Consider the following 23,259-nt stretch of genomic DNA (forward strand, 5'->3'; position numbering starts at 1 on the left):
AGTCAAATCTTATTCAGGTTAATATAACAATGATTTCCTTAGCAGGCCATTTTAAACAGATAACCTGACTCTATAGGTGCAGTTTGTTTTCTATAATGCTGCTACCTAACCGTCTCCCCAAATCTGCCTGCACCCTTAATAGGTATGCAGTACTACCATTTTGACTGATCACTACAATGGGTTAAATAATGCTAATACATATTCCAGTAAACAATCTTCCTACACGTGTTTCACTAAACAGCTTTCTCAAGGCCAAAGGAAGGAAGATTGTTTACTGGAATATGTATTAGCATTTTTACATTTACATGTAATGCATCTGTTACAGTACTTCCACAACGGAAGAAACCGCTTGGTTTGGGGCCCAGCCATGTTAGGTTAGAGGGAGTCGGATCTACTTTTATTTCTTTTAACATACTGGGGGCCAATTGATTTTTAAGGATTCTGTTCTTTTTGAATACGAACACTGGGTCCGAGGAAAGGACATCTTTGAGTAAATAGTCGGATTTTAGTATGTTGTAGTTCTTTGAAATAATCTTTTTAATTTGAGTCAATTGATCATTATACTGAGAGATGTACATGGCTTGGGTATCCCATCCTGTGTTGTTAGGAGTTGGTCTCTGTTGGTTGCTATCACTTCTTCATATGCCTTAGTTAATAGAGAACTTGGGTAACCCCTTTGTTCAAATGAAAAAATCATTTCCTTCGCTTGGACTTCAAAAGTACTGAGCTCAGTACAATTCCGATAGAGGCGCAGAAGCTGTCCCTTCGGAATCCCTTTCTTCCATGGAAGATAATGGGCTCTGTTAAAATGAAGGTATGCATTGGAGCCAACCTCTTTTGTGTAATTAGAGGTAACGATTTTGTTCCCTTTTGCTTCAAGGGTCAGATCCAGGAAAGAGGTCCGGTTTTCGTGAAAGGAGTGGGTGAAGTGTAAGTTAAAAGAGTTAAGATTAAGGTGATTAACAAAACATTGTGCAGATAGGTGATCGCCTTCCCAAACAATAAATAGATCATCAATGTAACGGCCATAGAGGACCAGGCTCACCGCAAAGTCACTGCCCCAAATCATTTGGTCTTCAACTTCACCCATGTACAAATTGGCGTAACTTGGCGCAAACCTGGTCCCCATGGCCATTCCCATCACCTGGAGATAATAAGTGTTTTCAAACAAAAATTTGTTGTGACGTAAAATATAAGAAATAGAGCTGAAGCCCGGGCTGTCCTCGATGCCCCTGGGCGTGGGCATCGAGATGATACTTGTGTAAAAAATAGAAAAACTATCATGTATTTCTGTGGAACTATGAGTCCCAGCAAGCCTGCACCACATGCAGGGACTTGGAGAACCACAAGTCCCAGCATATGGGGCATTAAAGGGCCCGCTGGCACTTGTAGTTCCACAGTAATAAAAATAGTCAAATAAACACACAGACACACAATAAAAATAAAACTTTATTACATCCAAAGCCCATACATACTGATACTTACCTATCTTGAGCCCATCGGTAGGTCCCTGGGTCCGGTGCCTTGGTTTCGGGGCTGGCCTGGGGCTCAAGGGCTGAAGAGTCCGGGGTCCTGGATCCGAAGAAATCCATGAGGGACCTGTGGAAGGAAATCCTATTAACCAGGTCCTTTGGCGAAGATCCTGTCATCTTCTCCGTCTCCGCCGTAGTCCACCGCAAGTGGGGAGTGAGCGTGCCACTGTGTTCAGTTGGGCACTGTAGTACACTATTGGTCTGTTGGCATCACCATGTTTTTGGGTAAGAACTCCTGCCGCACATCCAACTGACTTCAATTCAAATGGTTTCCCATAGTCTGGCATTCTCAGTGCTAGAGCCCTTGCCTTTAGCTCCTCAAAAGCCAGCTCAGATTCCTCAGTATGTGAGACCCGGCCTGGCTTAGTAGAGGAGACCATTTCTTGCAGTGGTAATGCCAGAATTGAGAAACCTGGGATCCAGTTGTGACAGTATCCACACATGCCTAAGAAGGTACGGATTTGCTGCTGGGTCTGTGGCAGTAACATGTTTTGAATCACTTGAATTCTGTCATCAGTGAGATGTCTCAACCCTTGGGTAAGACAGTGTCCCAGATAATTAACCCTGGTCTGGCATAGCTGCAGTTTGTCCTTCGATACTTTATGTCCTGTCTCTGAGAGATACATCAGCAGTTGTCTAGTGTCAGCTACTGATGACAGTAGTGAATCAGAACATAACAATAAATCATCCACATATTGTATCAGTATCGAGCCACTCATGGGCTGAAAGGACTGTAAGCAATCATGCAAGGCCTGGGAGAAGACGCTAGGGCTGTCTATGAATCCCTGGGGGAGGCGGGTCCATGTATACTGTACTCCTAGGTACATAAAAGCTAAAAGGTATTGGCTTTCAGGATGTAAAGGAACAGAAAAGAAAGCAGAGCAGAGGTCAATGACAGTAAAATGGGTACTATGAGGCGGAATTTGCATCAGAATGATTGGATTTGGCACTAAGGGGAATTGGCTCTCAACTACCTCTTAGATCCTGCACTAGTCTGTAGCCCCTCCCCCGCTCTTTTTCACAGGAAAAATGGGACTGTTGGCCATGCTATTGGTCCGAACTAGGATTTCCTGTTGTAACAATCACTGTATTGCTGAATACACTCCAAGCTCGACCTCGGATTTCTACTGGTGCTACTGTATGTTGCCATCAATCCAGCATCCTGTCCATCTTTAGTCCAGAAAGAACTTGCGCTGTAATTTCAGTTACCTTAGATGGACTTGAATCTATAACAGTAGAGTGCAGCATTAATCTTTGGGGAGTGTCCAGCAAATCTTGCACCTCTTGTGCAAAATTCCCAGGTGTATCTAAGAACAGGGGCGTAACTATAGCACCGCAGCCCCCATGGTCGCGGGGGGGCACTGTGCATGTGGGGGCGCCGGGGGGCTGCGGTGCTATAGTAATGCACCCATCCCCCCATCCCTTACCTGTCTGCGCGTCCCGGCTCCCCTCCTGGCTTCAATCAATTCTATGGAGACGGACCACGATAAAATGGCCGCCCCATAAAGCAGACAGTTCTCTGAAACTATCTGCGGTATGGGGGCGGCCATTTTATCGTGGTCCGTCTGCATAGAATTATTAATTGAAGCCAGAAGGGGAGCCGGGACGCGCAGACAGGTACGCCTGCGGCAATGGGGGAGGGGGGCACCGGCGGATGGGGGGGTGGTGGCCGGCGGGGAGGGGGGGGAGGCGTGCCCCCCCCCATTAACGGGGGGGGGGCGCTTCTCTCAGATGTTGAGTCAGTTTAACCGGCTGTAGGATACAGGTGTGACCTGCTTCCTATTGGCGCCTTTGAGTTGCCCTTAGGACGTGTCAGTTAACAGATGGGGCGGGGGCATGTGTCTGTCTCTTTCCATTGTCTTTGTGGTGGGTACCTGAGTGTCGTCCCTCGATGTGGTTCCCAGTCCCTTCTATGTGTGTCATTTCTCCTGGGGTTCCCTGACGTACAATTTCTGCTGTGTCCCTCTTTATTGCATTTAAAGCACACCATTGGCTTTCGGGCGGCATCTCGTGGTGTCGTGTATTGTGTGCGTTTGGGTGGATCATTGCTGAAAGGGGATACGGTCGTATTGTCGACACCACTTAGGTCAACAGTCATTAGGTCGACACCATCAAATCGACAGGTGGGAAGGTCGACATGGGTGAAGATCGACAGGTGGCAAGGTCGACATGGGACAATGTTGACATGGGTTTAGGTGGACATAGCGTTAGGTCAACATGGGTTAGGTCGACAGGTCGACATGTTTTTTTACTGTTTTTTTTACCCGAATGTCGACACAGTCAACATGGACACAGTTGGAAGTCAACCGCAGCCACAAACTACAGCACCCACAAGGCACTTCAAGTCTCCTCCTAGTGAGTTGAGCGCGCTGACGTCAGCAGTGACGCGCTCAGCGATGCTGGGTCTGGCAGACTGGCGCTCGGCAGAGCGATCACCCAGTCAGCGGGGACACAGAGTCTTCACATTGGCGCACGGCATACGAGCAAGGGACAACCATCCCCGTACAGGACGTTTAACAACACCAGCCCAGCTGAGCACCGGACGGCGCCACATCCCACCTCAGGAACAGGGTAAGAGGCAAGGTGCACACTCCCGGACACCATCTGCATGCAATCTTTATAACATCAGTGCAAGATCACATTAAGACACACACCCGGCTGCACACCTTATTAGGAGACATAAGTCCCAACATAGGATTTATGGTAGAAAGGGGATCCATTGACACCTTTATTCCCGCAAGGGCTCCCCATAAGGTACAGCAAGGGTGCACCTGGTAAAGACATCCAGGCATTAACTTTTGACTTCATACACCACAGATCAGGACCCCCTCCCCCCCCTTCACGAAGTTTCCCCATGTGAAAGGCAGGGTGGTATCCTCTTCAGAGACTGGAACAATCCCCCACCCTGGTATACCCAGGACTTGGGGCCAACCCCCAGAACCTCCCGCCCCCCACACCCATTCCCCCACATTTTTACCATTAATAAAGCACTAGCTTTTTACAAAAAACATCAGTCCATAATTGTCTCTTCATATACATCACTCTCATTCTCTATCTACCCTATCTCCTTCCATTCAACCCCCCCTCCATCCCTCCACAAAAAAACCCCACACCACCTCCTACCCCACATCATGCCCACCCTGAGTGAGCTATCCATATCCATGTATAAGTACTTCCCAGGGGTATTTTTGGACATACCCCAGGATCAGCAGCACCGCCCACACACAATAGGTAGAGCTCAATATATTCTGTATCTCGTATGTGTGAAGGAAGACAAGCTCTCAACATAATCCGCCAATCCTTGTTGGTGGGTTTGCCAGATCCTTTATAAATTTCTGACAGAGTTTCAGATCTTTTCTAGGATCAGGGCAATCTGAGATGATAGACCACAGATCCAATCGTGTCCAAGGATTCTGCATATTAATGTACCTTACAGGTATCACCCCATCTCTATCTGTCTTTCCATAAGGAACCTCCAGCATGCGCAGAGGGTAGGTTTGTACCACTTCTACTTTTAAAAACAGGGTTTTGTGGAATACTTAGCGCAAATTATTGAAAGAGTGCTGCCTGCTACAACTGAAAGGAGGTACACCACCTCCTGGCGATACTCTAAAAACAACAAGACAGTTGTAGCTTGGCGCAACAATTTCAAACAGATGTGAAAGGATATACACCTTTTGAATCAACAAAGGTTTAATAGGGAAAAAAATCACAATTTTTCACAAATTTAAAAATGTAGAAACATATACAGACATTAAATCTTGTGGACCTCCAATGGAAACGCTAATTTTCATGGGTAAAAACAAACAGTCATCTCACCATAATTTTTAGAGGTCTTTTTTAGAGAGGGACCAATTTTAGAGAATAATTAAAAAGATACATATGGGGAAAAGGGGAGGAAAACCTCAACCCAGACCATCCAAAAAAAAGAATCCCCCAAGTTCTGAAACCATCCCAAATGATCAAAATATAGATGATGAAATGGGAAAAAATTTTAACTTAAGTGATACTGAGTTATCTAAAGAGGAGGTTCAGATTTTAAAGAAGGGTTTAAAATTTGTGCCCACAGCAAAAGCTAACCCTTTTGAAATGTTTGTCGATTTGCAAAAATTTGTCAGAAAGATAAGTGTAAATTTTTTTTTCTTATCTAAAGAATTTGAGGGCCCAGTAAAAATAACTGAGAATGAAGAGGTGAAAAATAACACTAGCCTCAAATGCAAGTCAAAGTTTTATCCAAAACATGTGAAAGGGGGAAGCATTGACTGTTTTAATTCAATAGTAGCAAAAGAGTTAAGAACAGTAGAGACTGTAAAAAAGAAAAATATTTCAAAAAAAGAATGGCTTGCAAAAGAAACTTTGAAACAAAATGACAACGTGGTAATAAAACCGGCAGATAAGGGGGTGGGGTGGTAATCATGAACAAATGTGATTACATCAAAGAGATAGAAAGACAATTAAATGATACACTAACCTATAAAAAACTTAGGAGTGATCCTACTAATGCTATAATGAAACAACTTAATGAATTAAGTAAAAAAGCAGTAGAGAATGATCTGATCTCAAAAGAAGAATATGACTTCATAAATATCATGAACCCCACCACCCCCACAATCTATATTTTGCGAAAAATCCACAAACATTTAACAAAACCACCCGGGAGACCAATCATCACCGGAACTGGATGTATAACATCAAATTTGTCAGCTTTGGTAGACTTCTATTTGCAGCCATTAGTCTCAAAGACCCAATCTTTTCTGAAAGATACAGGAGATGTCCTAAGGAAAATGGAAACCATCAAATGGGATGAAAATTGTGTATTGGTAAGTGCTGACGTTAGCACTCTATATACAATCATAGATTGGAAGAATGGAGAAGAAGCCATTCGTTTCTTTCTTAATAAGAGTGAATATTCAACAGCCTTACAGGATTTTATAATTGAATCAATATGTTTTATTTTACACAATAATTACTTTTATTTTAATGGCAGTTATTATCTGCAAATAAAAGGGACAGCCATGGGCACCAAGTTTGCTCCCAGTTAAGCCAACCTGTTCATGGCCTTTTGGGAAACAGGAATAGTGGATGACAGGTTGACGGAGGGGGCAAGCCTGGTAGCCTGGTGGCGTTTTATTGATGACGTTTTATTCATATGGAGGGGGGAGGAAAATCTTTTAAATGATTTTTGTAAAATTTTAAATCAAAACGATTTTAATACAAACCTTACTTTTAATATCAGTAAATCGGAATTGGTGTTTTTAGACCTAAAAATTTATATTGATCTTGGAATGATCCACACCAAGACATACAGGAAGGATACAGATTCCAACTCATATATTGAAACCAACAGTGAGCATCACCAAAGATGGCTCAACAGTATTCCCATTGGACAATATTTGAGATTGAAAAGGAACTGTACCAAGCCTGAGGTGTTGGACGAGCAAATAAATGAAATAGATCGCAGATTCCTACAAAAAGGATATAAATATGAAAATCTCCAAGTATCAAAAGAAAAAGTCGAAAAAATGGAACGAAAAGATTTACTGAAAGCAAAACAAAAAGAGGATCCAAAAATAACCAAAAAGGATTCTAAATATATGGAATGGGCCTTTTTTTCCCAATATGGAGCACATCATAAAAAGGTAGAGAATATAATAAGAAGGAATTGGCGAATCCTTTTAGATGACCCAATCTTGGGAAAAGTTATGCCCCCAAAACCAAATTTAATTTATAGGAAAGCCCCGTCACTAAAAAATCTCCTAGTAATGAGCGCCCTACCAGAAAAAACTGGAGGTAGTGACTGGAATAAAGGCTTCCACCGTTGTGGATCTTGCCTGATGTGCAAGACCACAAGCAAAAACGGGTATGAGAAAAAAAACACTTCATTCGAAATCAATGGTAAAAATCATAAAATCAACCAGTTTATAACGTGTCACTCCAGAAATGTAATTTATCTTCTTGAGTGTGAGTGTAAAATGTTGTATATTGGAAAAACTACCAGAAACTTGAAGCTAAGGCTGGCAGAACATGTCTACAATATAAGGAAAGGGTGCATGACGCACCCCCTGTCAGACCATTTCGCCAAACACCACAACAAGTGTGAAGGAGCTATAAGAAGATTCCTGGGGATACAACAAGTTACGACTAGTTGGAAAACCAGGGATCTAGATAGTAGGTTAGCTAAAAGCGAGATGAAATGGATCTTCACCTTAGACACCCTCTGCCCAAATGGTCTTAATGCTGACTTCGAGTTAAAGTGGTATTTAGAATAATATTTACATCTGTGATTCTCTTTTAATATGTCTTTTTTATCTTCAATGTTTTATTATTATTCTTCTTATTATCTTTAATAATCATACTAACTCCATTTTATATATTTTATATATTTCATATTGTATCCCTGAACATGCATCCATGATGAATCCAAAGTAAAGGAATGAAAAAGTTACGAGGGTGGCTCTCCCGGTATATAGGGAAGGACAATGCAGGAATGAAGTACTGCAAAGTACAGTATTGAGGAGTAGCCACCCCGGAAGATTCCTATCATTTGCCCTTATTGTTGCCAACAATAAAAATGGCGGACGGAACATGCAGAAAATAACAAAGCTGAAATCTGTATATAGCCGTTATGAATGGAGAATCATCATGTGAACAAAGATAAGTTTGTACATAAATGAAATACCAATTGATAACCAAGATCGCTAGAAGTATTTGAATGCCGCCGGCCTGACACACTGCAAACGTGGTGGAGCGCAAACAGGAAGTGCCGTGTGGAACGCACGGCACTTCCGGTCGATGGATTTGGCGGAAGTCCGGTCAAGGCATCCTTCTCATGTATATGAAGATCATCAGACGAGGTGGAACGCAAACCGGAAGTGCCGTGTGGAACGCACGGCACTTCCGGCCCGCGAAAAATCGCAGGAGGTTCTCATTGGTCAAAGGGGGTATAGATAAAGAAAATTAACAGAGTGTGAATATTCCCAGCTTGAAAAGGAGACCTGCGTGTCTCTGAAACGCGTTGCTGTTAAACCTATATGGACTTGGAACGCACTTTTCTGGCACCCTTGCACTTTATATTTGGGGACCCATCCATAATCAAGCCTCCTGCAGTGGTGCCGCAGAAACTTTAGATGAAGTATTAGCCCACCGCAGCACAAAATTATGGTGAGATGACTGTTTGTTTTTACCCATGAAAATTAGCGTTTCCATTGGAGGTCCACAAGATTTAATGTCTGTATATGTTTCTACATTTTTAAATTTGTGAAAAATTGAGATTTTTTTCCCTATTAAACCTTTGTTGATTCAAAAGGTGTATATCCTTTCACATCTGTTTGAAATTGTTGCGCCAAGCTACAACTGTTTTATTGTACCACTTCTACGTCATTAGACACTGCTTTGGGGACAATTGTCTCTGTGCTGTGTAGTGTACTCTTACCTGTGTCTCTGGTTGTGTTGCTGACATCAGCCGTCTCCGCTGCCTGAGCAGCAGCTTTGGCTGACTCAGCTTTTCCCTCATTCATGTTAATCACGTAGGATACAGCTGGCGTCAGAAACACTTAGTTGTCACCTCCATTTTCCTTATAGGGAGTTACAACAGGGTACAGGTTAGTCATCTTTGTATTTTTGCCTATTTCCCTTTTGACGGTAACTGCCCCCTCTGGTACATATGGAGGGGGTGGTGCAGTTGCATTTCTGGAGCTGATTGCACTTACATTGGCCAAACACCCATCTCCCGTTTGAGTTTGACCTTCATTTTGCCACAAGTTTAGACATACATTTTGTTTAACTCTCGCCTTGATTGACGAGAGCAGACATATCTTATCTCTAAAGGTGCGTACACACGGGGGCGATTTTGTATAATATCGCGGGAAATATGGTCGCTAAGCGACCATATTGCCCACGATGGGAGTGTGCACCGGCGATATATCGCCGGGTGCGTGCTCCCGTTTTTACCCCTGAAGTGATCGCTGGTCGCAGGAACATGCTCCTGCGACCAGCTGATTACCACTGCCGGGCTCCCCCGGCAGTTTCTTTTTCATCAGCGACCATCTCTGGTCGCTGATGAAAAGGAGAAACTGAGCAATATATGGCTGAGCAATATATCTCCCCCGTGTGTACGGGGCTTTACTGCGGCTTCTGAATCAAAACTCCCAACACTGGGAAATTCTACTTTGCTGCCCTTTGTCATTTTTATCCATTTCTTCAAGTGAGTCACAGCAAACTCACCATATTTCATTGTCATTATGAACGCAGCCGATCCTTTGGGTCGGCTTGGTTCCTGGTCCCTAGGAAGCAGGACCTCCCTGTGTGAAATCCTATTTCCCATTGTCCAACCAATGCCACTTTCGGCAACCTTTAGTTATGAGAATTAGTCATTCACCACTAGCAGAGGTTGGTGGGTGATTTCCCGAGCACCCAAATACTCCGTAGGTATCACTTTCCCAACAACTAAGCGTGAAGCATACACTATGAGGGAGCCCTATTTACTCAATCGCATACTGTGTCTGGCTAATGCCGCTCTTCTGCGTTCTTTAGCCACGTCCCACAGTTTGTGCGGACCAAATTCGGTATAAAATCGGAGAACCTAGGCAAATCCTTGGGTTCTGCTTTAATCCATTTACCCTACTCAATAGGTACAACTTAATTCGCGCAAAAAGATATACCTACGATAGGGGCATTTCTAATGGCGTGTCTCTTGGCACACTTCTTCGATATTTCTATAGCGCTATGGGACGAATCATCATACTCCCGTCAACCCCGTGTGTCCACACTCTGGCTCACTGACCAGTGTTATCTTAACACTCTGGGTCCTATTTATTCCTGGGCTTTTAAAATAATTAGTAAAAAGTACCCACCCCTACTTCTGACACCACTCGGTGCAGAGATGCCATTTGTCATGGGATGGTCAGTTGGGAAGCGCTGCATGCATATGACCACTATACGATCGTCGTATGCAGGTCATTGTAGTGTATGGCCAGCTTTACATACGGGGATACTTAACACTCTGGCTTCCTTTCAGGGATAAATGACCTATAAATCTAAAAGCTGCAGATCTATACATTGGCTAGGTCTGGTCTATACAGATAAGTGGGCCGCCTGCTGTCACGTCTCGGGGTTGCGCAGCCGCACTGGCTGGCTGGGATTAGCACTGACTGAGTCCTAAACTGATCATCTGAGGCTGACTGAGCCAGAGCCAGCTCACTACTCAGCTCCTTACGTCACCACGCGGGTCACGTGACTAGTGTGGCGCAGAAACGTTCTACGCGCCGTGGGTCATGTGACTAGGGGGCGGGGCCATCTCCCGGAAGTGAGAGTGATGCTGATGCTGGAAGAATAAACATGGCGCTCCGTGGTGACGGTTGCCTGGCGCTGCTTCTTTGCGGTGTGCTTCTAGCTGTGCAGCTGTGTTCGGCCCGGGTCCACCACCTAACGCTGAAAGTAAGTGGAGGAGGCCGGTGCGCTCGGAGGGGGCATATCAGGGATCACGGGGCAGGAAGATGGAGTATCACCTGCAGATGTAATATGCGGGGGGGCCGCCACAGATAGACCGTCCTGGGTTGTGACCACAAGAGGGAAAGCTATTGGCTACATTACAGGCGGGTCACAGCTGGGTGACAGCATAGTCTGTTGGCAGAGAGGCAGGCATGTGGGGTAGGGAAAGCTGACAGGTGGATTGTGGAAAGCTGGCTGATCGACGGGGAGGTGACGGACAGGCGGAGGGTTGAGAGGTGGCGGACAGGCGGGGGGTTAAGGTGACGGACAGGTGGAGGGTTGAGAGGTGACTGACAGGCGGAGGGTTGAGAGGTGGCGGAGGGTTGAGAGGTGACGGACAGGCGGAGGGTTGAGAGGTGACGGACAGGCGGAGGGTTGAGAGGTGGCGGACAGGCGGAGGGTTGAGAGGTGGCGGACAGGCGGAGGGTTGAGAGGTGACGGACAGGCGGAGGGTTGAGAGGTGGCGGACAGGCGGAGGGTTGAGAGGTGGCGGGCAGGCGGAGGGTTGAGAGGTGACGGACAGGCGGAGGGTTGAGAGGTGACGGACAGGCGGAGGGTTGAGAGGTGACGGACAGGCGGAGGGTTGAGAGGTGGCGGACAGGCGGAGGGTTGAGAGGTGGCGGGCAGGCGGAGGGTTGAGAGGTGACGGACAGGCGGAGGGTTGAGAGGTGACGGACAGGCGGAGGGTTGAGAGGTGACGGACAGGCGGAGGGTTGAGAGGTGGCGGACAGGCGGAGGGTTGAGAGGTGGCGGACAGGCGGAGGGTTGAGAGGTGGCGGGCAGGCGGAGGGTTGAGAGGTGGCGGGCAGGCGGAGGGTTGAGAGGTGGCGGGCAGGCGGAGGATTGAGAGGTGGCGGACAGGCGGAGGGTTGAGAGGTGACGGACAGGCGGAGGGTTGAGAGGTGACGGACAGGCGGAGGGTTGAGAGGTGACGGGCAGGCGGAGGGTTGAGAGGTAATGGAGAGCTGACTGAACAGGTGGATGGGGTTGGAGATGATAGGCAGACAGGCAAAGGGTATATTGATTAATGGGCAGAGGGGATGACGATGCATGAGAAAGGGAGACTGTCACTGTGACAGTGATGTTGAGAGACTGAGTAATGGGGAGAGATCATGGGCAGAAAGACTTAGGGAGAGCCCAATAATACCCCTTTTACACCCAAATCCTGGATCCGACCCATCATTTGGAACACTGATCCAAGCCAGGTTGTATCTGTGATTTGCACCGTTAACACTGCAGTATAAACGGGGGCTGCCCTTGGAGATTACATTATCTCCAAGCACTGCGACCATCAATCGTTGCGCTGGGGGCAAGCCCAGCACCAAGGTTATCTTCTGGCAGTCCCCGTACAGCCCCCGTCTGTGAGGTGAATGGATGCCTCCACTGCTGTCTGCACAGTACAGCAGCGGAGGCTGCGTGCGCCCCCTGCCCCACCTCCATGTTGACTGCAGGACGCTGCGGTCCAGAGGTTGGGCTTCCTCCATCGCTGTAAACGGGAGTCGGGGCGGATGACCCTGTGTACCCGTTTACACTGCCCTCGGTACTTGTGTATTATCATGGCGCCCACGATTTCCATCACAGGGCAAAATCGGTCACATTGCATCGCATGCGATGCGACGCGATTGGACCCGGTTTTAAATTGTACAGGCACCCTGATGCCAGATTCCTATGTTAAATGCACCCCCAGACCCAATTTTTAATTGTACTGCCACCCTGATGGGTGATTACTATTTTAAATGCCCCCCCACATTAACACCACCCCACTATCAACGCCAGCCCAAAACGTGGCGAGCGGCGGCAGTACGCGTCCTTCAACCTTTTTATACCCCCACTATCCACGTCGGCGTGGAGTTGATTTTATATAGTGTGGCGAGTGCAGCGAGGTGACACGGATTACTTCACATATATTCCGTGTCCCCTCGCGGGGCTCGCTGCGCTCGCCACACTATATAAAATCTACTCCACGCGGACGTGGGGGTATGAAAAGGTCGGATGACGTGTACTGCCGCCGCCCCTCACGGGCTCGCTACGCTCGCCGCGCTTCAGGTTGGCATTGATACTGGGGTGGCGTTAACAATGGGGGGGGCATTTCACATAGTAATCACCCATCAGGGTGGGTGTATAATTAAAAATCGGGTATGGGGGTGCATTTAACATTGTAATCAGGCATGAGGGTGCCTGTACAATGTAATATCGGGTATAATCGCGTCGCATCGCATGCCATTATAATGTACACTCTGCCGGGAAAGCCTCAAAAGTGGGTACCATCGCATACCTTAATTAGTGATATGTGATGCGATGGGTGCTGTGATAATACACAAGTACCCTACCCGTGTTCTACCCTGGTCCTGCCCGTGTTCTACCCTGGTTCAGGACCTGGGTAGAAGTCCTGTGTATAGGGACACGGTTTAACCCATTTTGCGGCGGTGCAAAAGGGGTATAATAGATATTGAATGGGAGTGTTGGGTGATGTGCTGGTGAGGAATGGGAGAGTTGAAACTCCTGGGTCTAGCATATCGACCTGGTAATTTGCCTACTCTTTACCTGGGTTGGAGACCCAGGTATGCACACACGGGTTTACCCATTCTCACTGAAAAAAACCTGTGTTAAAAGGCAAATTACCAGGTAGAACTGCTTCACTTGGGAATTTGCCTTAGCAGTGAGAAGGGGGTCCAGCACTGCAGTCCCTGGCATTAAAATGCTGGGTAAAAGCTGTGTTGTTCACGCTATCAGTGTGAACACGGCATAAAGGTGTCCTGACAGTCATTTACCCGATGTCGGGATCCCCACTGTTAAAACACCGACACACGGGTTCCCAACGGCCACCGGCTATTCTCCCTCGTGGGGGTCCACGACCCCCATAGAGGGAGAATAGAATTGGTAGCGAGCCACCGTGCCCGCAGCATGGCGAGCGCAGCGAGTCCGCAGGGAGCTTTGTTGCACTCGTCATGCTGTCTGAGTCCGGCCAGTCGGGATCCCGACGTCGGGCTAATGACTATCGGAACCCTATACCACACCCCATAAAGGGTGGATGGGGAGGCAGAGAGCTGACTGAACAGGTAGACGTTGGTTAAAATAACTGAGTTCAAAGTAACTATTGGCATACAGTATCTAATTATGTCCAGTTGTAAAACAAGTGTAGAAAGTAAAAAGAATTCCAGTTAAAATTGTAATTGTTTCTATTTAAAGGATGACATAAGACAGAAGGTGCATCTCAACACTTTTGGGTTTTTCACAAATGGCTCAATGAATGTGACCATTAAAAGTTTATCTGTTAAGGACCATGAAGACCTCTCTCAAGTGGGCAAATTAATGGTAAGAGACTTCTTTGGTTTTATTTAGCTGTTGCCATGGCAACAGATTATGTCTGTGCAGGAAGCATTGTGTTTTTGGGCTCCATTTAAGAATGAGTCGTAACCTTTTTAGTACTTGTTCTGCACTTAAAGGATTCATCAGTTCAATACATAACAAACCCGCAGTAGGTGCAGCTTTACTGATATTTATAGGGACTCAGCAATGCCTTCCTGGCTTGAGAATTCCATGCACAGACAGTCAGCGATCCATCCCTGGCTTCTAGGGACACAACAGAGGAGGCCATGGAAGAGGGAGACACTGCTGTACTTGGTCAGAACGTGTAAGAAGTGTAAAGCTGTGTACACACGGGGGGCGATAGGGGCCGTTTTCAGCCCCATTCTAATCGTTGGTCGCAGGACCTTGCTCCTGCGACCAGCTGATTACCTCTGCGGCTCCCACGGCAGAGGTTCCCTTTCATCAGCAACCATCTCTGGTTGCTCATGAAAAGGAGACACTGGACAATATAACTCCCCCATGTGTACGGGGCTTTAGATACCAGTGGCATTAAGTATCCCTGTGAGATGTAGCAGGAGCAACGTTGTTAATTACTTCGATTTGGGTGAAAGCAGCACATCTGGCCAATATCTTCTCAGAGTGTTGTACCTGTCTTTACTTCTGTAGGCTTAACAGAATATGGGAGTTAGCCTCTGCTTCCTGTAACATGACAGTTAGGAGCTGACTGGCTGGATGTTTCTCTCCTTATCAGCCTTGCATTTATCTCTTGTTAAGGCTTAATACATCTGCCCCAATGTGAGTTAGCCTCTCTCTGCTTCCTGTAACATGGCAGTTAGGAGCTGATTGTCAGGACGTTTATCTCTTGTTAAGGCTTAGTACATCTGCCCCAATGTGAGTTAGCCTCTCTCTGCTTCCTGTAACATGGCAGTTAGGAGCTGATTGGCAGGACGTTTATCTCTTGTTAAGGCTTAGTACATCTGCCCCAATGTGAGTTAGCCTCTCTCTGCCTCCTGTAACATGGCAGTTAGGAGCTGATTGGCTGGACGTTTATGTGAGTTAGCCTCTCTCTGCTTCCTGTAACATGGCAGTTAGGAGCTGATTGGCTGGACGTTTATCTCTTGTTCAGGCTTAGTACATCTGCCCCAATGTGAGTTAGCCTCTGCCTCCTGTAACATGGCAGTTAGGAGCTGATTGGCTGGACGTTTATCTCTTGTTAAGGCTTAGTACATCTGCCCTATGTGAGTTAGCCTCTCTGCTTCCTGTAACATGGCAGTTAGGAGCTGACTGTCAGAACGTTTATGTGAGTTAGCCTCTCTCTGCTTCCTGTAACATGGCAGTTAGGAGCTGATTGGCAGGACGTTTATCTCTTGTTAAGGCTTAGTACATCTGCCCCAATGTGAGTTAGCCTCTCTCTGCCTCCTGTAACATGGCAGTTAGGAGCTGATTGGCTGGACGTTTATGTGAGTTAGCCTCTCTCTGCTTCCTGTAACATGGCAGTTAGGAGCTGATTGTCAGGACGTTTATCTCTTGTTCAGGCTTAGTACATCTGCCCCAATGTGAGTTAGCCTCTGCCTCCTGTAACATGGCAGTTAGGAGCTGATTGGCTGGACGTTTATCTCTTGTTAAGGCTTAGTACATCTGCCCCAATGTGAGTTAGCCTCTCTCTGCCTCCTGTAACATGGCAGTTAGGAGCTGATTGGCTGGACGTTTATCTCTTGTTAAGGCTTAGTACATCTGCCCCAATGTGAGTTAGCCTCTCTCTGCCTCCTGTAACATGGCAGTTAGGAGCTGATTGGCTGGACGTTTATCTCTTGTTAAGGCTTAGTACATCTGCCCCAATGTGAGTTAGCCTCTCTCTGCTTCCTGTAACATGGCAGTTAGGAGCTGATTGGCTGGACGTTTATCTCTTGTTAAGGCTTAGTACATCTGCCCTATGTGAGTTAGCCTCTCTGCTTCCTGTAACATGGCAGTTAGGAGCTGATTGTCAGAACGTTTATGTGAGTTAGCCTCTCTCTGCTTCCTGTAACATGGCAGTTAGGAGCTGACTGTCAGAACGTTTATGTGAGTTAGCCTCTCTCTGCTTCCTGTAACATGGCAGTTAGGAGCTGATTGTCAGAACGTTTATGTGAGTTAGCCTCTCTTTGCTTCCTGTAACATGACAGTTAGGAGCTGATTGTCAGAACGTTTATGTGAGTTAGCCTCTCTCTGCTTCCTGTAACATGGCAGTTAGGAGCTGATTGTCAGAACGTTTATGTGAGTTAGCCTCTCTTTGCTTCCTGTAACATGACAGTTAGGAGCTGATTGTCAGAACGTTTATGTGAGTTAGCCTCTCTGCTTCCTGTAACATGGCAGTTAGGAGCTGATTGTCAGAACGTTTATGTGAGTTAGCCTCTCTCTGCCTCCTGTAACATGGCAGTTAGGAGCTCTCTCTGCCTCCTGTAATTAGTGGGCCCAATCTAAAGTGCACAATGTCAGGCTTCCCTCATTCACAGAAGCAGTCGACTGGGTTGGGGGTCATTGGGTCCACCCGAATTTGGGTCGACATGCATCGGGGCGACCACTGAAGGTCGACATGGCTAAGGTGGACATGGTTGGAAGGTCGGCACAAGCATTAGGTCGCCAGTAAAAAGGTTAATATGAGGTTTTCTGGTGGGTTTGTCCCGAATGTCGACATAGTTGACATGGACACCACGCCTTGCTTTGAGCACTATTTTATTCTCCCACCATGCCATAGTGCATGGGTCTTCAAACTGCGGCCCTCCAGATGTTGTGAAACTACAAATCCCAGCATGCCTTGCCACAGTTTTAAAACTCCCTTATAGCAAAACTGTGGCAAGGCATGCTGGGATTTGTAGTTTCACAACATCTGGAGGGCCGCAGTTTGAAGACCCATGCCATAGTGGATGGAAGGGCTTGTCTCCTCAGAAAAAGTGAAAAACTCCTTTTGACTGTTGACATTCACATTGCCGACCTAATGCTTGTGTCGACCGTCCAACCCTGTCAACCTTAGCCATGTTAATGTATTTGATGTATGGACCTAAGCCGCCCTAGTGACCGTATCCCATACAATGGATAGTCTGGAAACGCCTGGTCACTGTGTGGGTTACTCCGTTACATGTTCCTGCGGTGCCGGTATGAGGAGGGTGCTCAGGAATCGGAATTCTGTGGTTTCTGCGGTGCCGGTATGAGGAGGGTGCTCAGGAATCGGAATTCTGTGGTTTCTGCGGTGCCGGTATGAGGAGGGTGCTCAGGAATCGGAATTCTGTGGTTTCTGCGGTGCCGGTATGAGGAGGGTGCTCAGGAATCGGAATTCTGTGGTTTCTGCGGTGCCGGTATGAGGAGGGTGCTCAGGAATCGGAATTCTGTGGTTTCTGCGGTGCCGGTATGAGGAGGGTGCTCAGGAATCGGAATTCTGTGGTTTCTGCGGTGCCGGTATGAGGAGGGTGCTCAGGAATCGGAATTCTGTGGTTTCTGCGGTGCCGGTATGAGGAGGGTGCTCAGGAATCGGAATTCTGTGGTTTCTGCGGTGCCGGTATGAGGAGGGTGCTCAGGAATCGGAATTCTGTGGTTTCTGCGGTGCCGGTATGAGGAGGGTGCTCAGGAATCGGAATTCTGTGGTTTCTGCGGTGCCGGTATGAGGAGGGTGCTCAGGAATCGGAATTCTGTGGTTTCTGCGGTGCCGGTATGAGGAGGGTGCTCAGGAATCGGAATTCTGTGGTTTCTGCGGTGCCGGTATGAGGAGGGTGCTCAGGAATCGGAATTCTGTGGTTTCTGCGGTGCCGGTATGAGGAGGGTGCTCAGGAATCGGAATTCTGTGGTTTCTGCGGTGCCGGTATGAGGAGGGTGCTCAGGAATCGGAATTCTGTTTGACGTCTTTCCAATCTCAATCCGTTGTATAGTAGATCCCACATCTGTACATTTCCAAAGCCAACCAGAGCATTCATGCATTAACATTGGACACGCCTTCTCATTCAATTATTTTCTACATGAAAACTACGAAAGAACATCTATGAAATTATGTTAACAAAAAAGTGTTAAATCAAAATCCAGGTATGTTTTCTATTTTAGATTCCTCAGTGACCCCCTTTTATTTTGGTGACAGCTTTGCACACTCTTGGCATTCTCTCAATCAGCTTCATTAGGTGTCTCCTGGAATGGTTCTTGATGGAGTTCCCTGATGTTGGGATAATCTGGGTGAACTCGGAGTTAACCCTTGCTCTGACTGGCAAGATGTTGATTACAGCCTGTATTGTGCTTCTGTGGACGAGGTGGTGAAGCCACAGCAGCACCTGAGCCTGACCCTGACTCTATTACTATACCCGGAGTCGGCTGGCACCTGCACAGGTCTTAGACTTCACCACTAACTGCCACCTTTCCAGGGCAGACTAGCTGCACCATGTTACTCGGATGGCACCTGGTCTTTTGCGTTGACACAAAGTCCCAACCGAGTCAGGGTACTAGTAAGAGGATACACTGACTGCACACACAAAGGTTAACTAGACTCTGCACATGAATATGGACTAGAATACGCAACCTCGCAGACAAGGACTGAACACAGGATTTACGGCCTTTACCGCTATAATGCGAATCCGTCGCAATAAACCAAACAAGATCTATAACCAAGGTATTGCGGATAAGTCTGCAACCTAACCGCCTCTGCGACACCACCACAAGGCTAGACCAATGTCTCTGGCATCTGCTGTGGGACACACAAGCAAGACAAGTAGCCTGCATTTACACCTGCGCCCTAACCGCCTCCATGACTCTGTCGCGGGACAAGACCTATGGCTCCAGCTGGCGCCATGAGAATACCGATGGCAGATAGTAATGAAAGGTGCGACGACCTCCTGCACAATGTGTGGGGAAGCTGGACGCAGACAAGATCTCACAGACTGGATGCAATTGTTCTCTGCCACAGACTGGATCTCACAGGTCACATGGCAGGTATGATCCTGGAATACTCACACAGGCTGGAGCAATCTAAGACACAGCTGCTGCACTGATGGCCCAGATACACAGGCTGCAATTCACCAAACTGTGAGAATCCCTGGGAACATGGAAATCACCAGGAACAAGGAATAGAATATCTGTATCATAGGAGTATAACTGGTAGGTTTTTAGGTACTCTTTACCTAGAACGGCGCCCACGATTTTGATCTTGGGCATCGCAAGGTAAAAAATCGCGTCAGTCGCATGCGTCCAAAAAATCACATGCGATGCGAGCGACGCGATTACCGCGATTTCACATAGGGAACAATGTTAAATGGCCCAATTGACCCGATTTTACATAGGGAACAATGTTAAATGGCCCACAGAGGCCAAATAGCCACCCTCAAGTGTGAAATGGCCCCCCCAATTGTTAACGCCACCCCACGATCAACGTCAACCCGAAGCGTGGCGGCGGTACGCGTCCTACGACCTTTTCATACCCCCACTATCCACGTCGGCGTGGAGTTGAGAATAGAAAGTGTGGCGAGCCCGAAGCGTGGCAAGCGGACATCTGTGAAGCCCATCTGTGAAGGTATCCGCGTCCCCTCGCTGCGCTCGCCACGCTTCGGGCTCGCCACACTTTCTATTCTCAACTCCACGCCGACGTGGATAGTGGGGGTATGAAAAGGTCGTAGGACGCGTACCGCCGCCCCTCGCCGGCTCGCTGCGCTCGCAACGCTTCGGGTTGATCGTGGGGTGGCGTTAACAATTGGGGGGGCCATTTCATACTTGAGGGTGGCTATTTCGCCTCTGTGGGCCATTTAACATTGTTCCCTATGTGAAATCGCGGTAATCGCGTCAGTCGCATCGCATGCGAGTTTTGGTAGTGAATATACCCAACCTAGCGAGTAGGACTGAATCAGGCCCATAGTTCCATTCTTCATTACCCTGCATAGCCCCGTATATAATATCATCTGCTTGGCCAACCAAAAGATGTCTTCTACCAAACTTCAGGAAAGCACCATTGTGTGTACACATTACACAATGTCGTCCCCCAATGTTAGCCCCAGTCCGGACCTATGGAAATGGTCCACCCATGCTGTCTCCTCCTCCTCGGCTCTGTGCCTGGACACCACAAAAGGTGACGCTAAATGGGTAACATATAAGGAGTGTTCAGTTACAATGGATTGTCGGAAAGTGCATAAACCTGTTCATTTGTTATTTCTGATGGCCTTACTTTGGTATAATGGTTTGTAAATATCTGTACACTCATTAATTCGGATTGTTTTTCCCTACAGTTTGGATTCACCTTGGACAGGACAAAGAACGATGGCTTCTCTACTTACCTGGTAAGTTCTTTCATTTGGTTTATAGGGATTTAGTACCGGCATCAGATACCCAACCCGATCTATGCTGTGGCTGAGGTTACCTGTAGTAATAATGTATGTCCCCCTGGGACTTACAAACACCGTTTTATATTGTTCACCCATATAAAATAATATAGAAAATCACTTAGAAACACTGGTAACCTTGCCTGGTACCCTGAGCTCCTTAGCACTGCATTCTGGGAGGTAACTTGCAGCTGCCGACACAGTGTCTACCTTCCGGGGTCACACTTCACATGAAACTACTGACATCCCAACTCCAATACACGGCTCGGAACTTTAACAGTCACTCAGATGTTCTCATACAGAATCCCTTTCCATTAGTACTTTTGCTGTAGAACCTAGATGATGCTATACTGTATGATCAGCAAGTGGGAGATGTACTGTATCAGTGGCGGAATGAACCAGCTATGTTCTGCCTAGCATTTATCAGGTACCTTCTAGAAAGTGCTCTCTAAAAGCTGTTGATCTTCACATATCCTCTCTTTTCCACTACTAGGTACATCTCCCATAATTAGAGATCCGGTTTTACTTCGGGATCATAACGTGTGACAGCCAATACGATCCCAGAATCCAGTAAAACCGAAACCGCACCTCTACCCATAATATGCTTAGTTCTAAGCTGCATGTCTGCTCTACTTTTTGTTCCCAAAGTTTCATAGAAATGATATATCTTTTTAAAGCCTTTTAATGATATGTCAGCCTGCTGTGCTACTGTACTATTTTAATACTGAAACATTGCGTATGTAATGATTTATTCTGCTTCTTTTCCTTGGTGTTTTAAGGATCAGGAATTACACGAATGTGTCCTGAGGAATCATCCAAAGGATGTTGACCTGATAGAGCTCAACTTCTCTGACAATAGGTGGGCAGATGTTTCTTTTTTTTTTTTTTTTATCTAAAGTCCTCCTATCACCAATAATGATACGTATGAAGGGGATTGCGGTCAGGATTACGCAGGTTGAGTCCTGACTATGTACACATTAGTTTGTGAATATTTTGGATTGGTGATGTCCTGCGCTACCTTCTCAGGGCTGCCTTAAATTTGTCACTTAGGTCTCCCTCAGACCTCGCCTCCAACGTGTTTCGAGCATCCCAGTGCTCTTCTAAGACATAGTCCCAGAAGAACAACACTGGGATCCTCGAAACGCGTTGGCAGTGACTGACATCATCTACATCTGTTGACTGACCCCGTGCAAAGTTCTTTGGAGCCAGGCAGGGTACACTTTCGGGGCTGCATACCTGCCCCCACACCATCCCTTGCTGGCTCCAAAAAACCCCCAGGGGTAAGAATCCACACCAGCCATTTTTTAAATGTGTTTTATTTGTATAATAATTTACCCTTATTTTATCCCACGGCAAGTGATATATCTGTCACACAAACACAAAACGCCTATGTACACATTAGGGTTAGGCTGCGTGGGTGGAGGGGTTTGGGGTCCTAGAGGGATCGATTGGGGTCAGGCTGCTGGATTGGTGAGTTAGAGGTAGAGTTAATATACTTGACATGATCCTTTTGGAATTCAGTTTAGTGCAGTGTGCAGATGGATGTCACCCTAGACAATTTACTGCCTCCTATTTCTCCACAAAATTTCCGTCCTCGGGGTGCCAGAGAATATTAGTGAAGATTTTGGCCGGGAAGTTCCTTTGCGTAGGGCTATGGAGTCGTTGTGGCAAACCTTTGGCTCTGATGTCTTTATTTTACTACTGCCTTTACTCATAAGAGGAACATTTTGTGTTTCTCTATCATCCAGATGGGGAATAGAGGGTATCCGCAGGAGACCGACAAATATAACTTTCTTCAGAAGGGTCTACTGGCTCCTCCCCTCTACATCCCCACCCACAAGCCAGTTTAATGGTGTCCAGACTCAACAGGAAGATCGCCAGATACTGCTCGAGGACCAGGGATTCTCAAGCGGAGGCTGTGGATGTCCAGACGGCAACTTTGTTGTACAAACTGGTATATCTGTTCCCTCCGATACCTTGCTTGCAAAAATAATTCGAAGTCAAAGAGTAGAGGCGATTCTGGTGGTGCCAGACTGGCCTTGAAGGGTGTGGTACGTGAATCTTCAGACCATGATAATTGAGGATCCCTGGCATCTGCCTCTCAGGATAGATGTGCTTCTACAAGGCCCATTCGTCTACAAGGCACATTTTAGCCTAGAAGGGTCTACATTCCTTGGTAATCTCTACCATGACCCAGGCTAGGAAACTGGTGACTACGTCATACCTGTGAAGAAAGTATGTTGCCTGGTGTGAGAAGAAGAAATTTCCACTGGCTGATTTTAAACTGGACCGGTTCCTGCAGCCTTTACAGGCAGGTTTGGAGTTGGGCCTGTGTTTTGGTTCCTTAAAGATTCATATCTCTGCCTTGTCTATATTCTTCCAGAAGAGGTTAGCGGTTTTGCCGGAGGTCCAGACCTTTCTACAAGGTGTACTGCGTATCCAACCCCCCTTTGTGCCGCCTACGGCACCTTGGGATTTGGATGTGGTGTTAACCTTTCTACAGTCATCCTTGTTTGAGCCTCTGGAAACAACTGAGGGAAAATACCTCACGTGGAAGACGGTGTTGCTATTGGTTTTAGCTGCGGCAAGGGCGGTGTCTGAACTGGGAG

General features: G+C 47.0%; 1 protein-coding gene across 1 annotated transcript in view; it reads left to right on the forward strand.

Annotated features, from left to right (window-relative positions):
* The first annotated feature begins 10,809 nt into the window (after positions 1-10,809).
* The window catches only part of GPR107 (G protein-coupled receptor 107), a 72,831-nt gene continuing 60,381 nt past the window's right edge, over positions 10,810-23,259 (forward strand). The window contains exons 1-4 of the mRNA XM_083160860.1: positions 10,810-10,967; positions 14,211-14,336; positions 20,558-20,608; positions 21,430-21,509. Coding sequence (XP_083016986.1) covers positions 10,869-10,967; positions 14,211-14,336; positions 20,558-20,608; positions 21,430-21,509 — 356 coding nt within the window. The 5' untranslated portion in view covers positions 10,810-10,868. The remainder of the gene's footprint in view (positions 10,968-14,210; positions 14,337-20,557; positions 20,609-21,429; positions 21,510-23,259) is intronic.

The sequence above is a fragment of the Crinia signifera genome, chromosome 9 (assembly GCF_055691185.1).
Source record: "Crinia signifera chromosome 9, ASM5569118v1, whole genome shotgun sequence".
Lineage (NCBI taxonomy): Eukaryota > Metazoa > Chordata > Amphibia > Anura > Myobatrachidae > Crinia > Crinia signifera.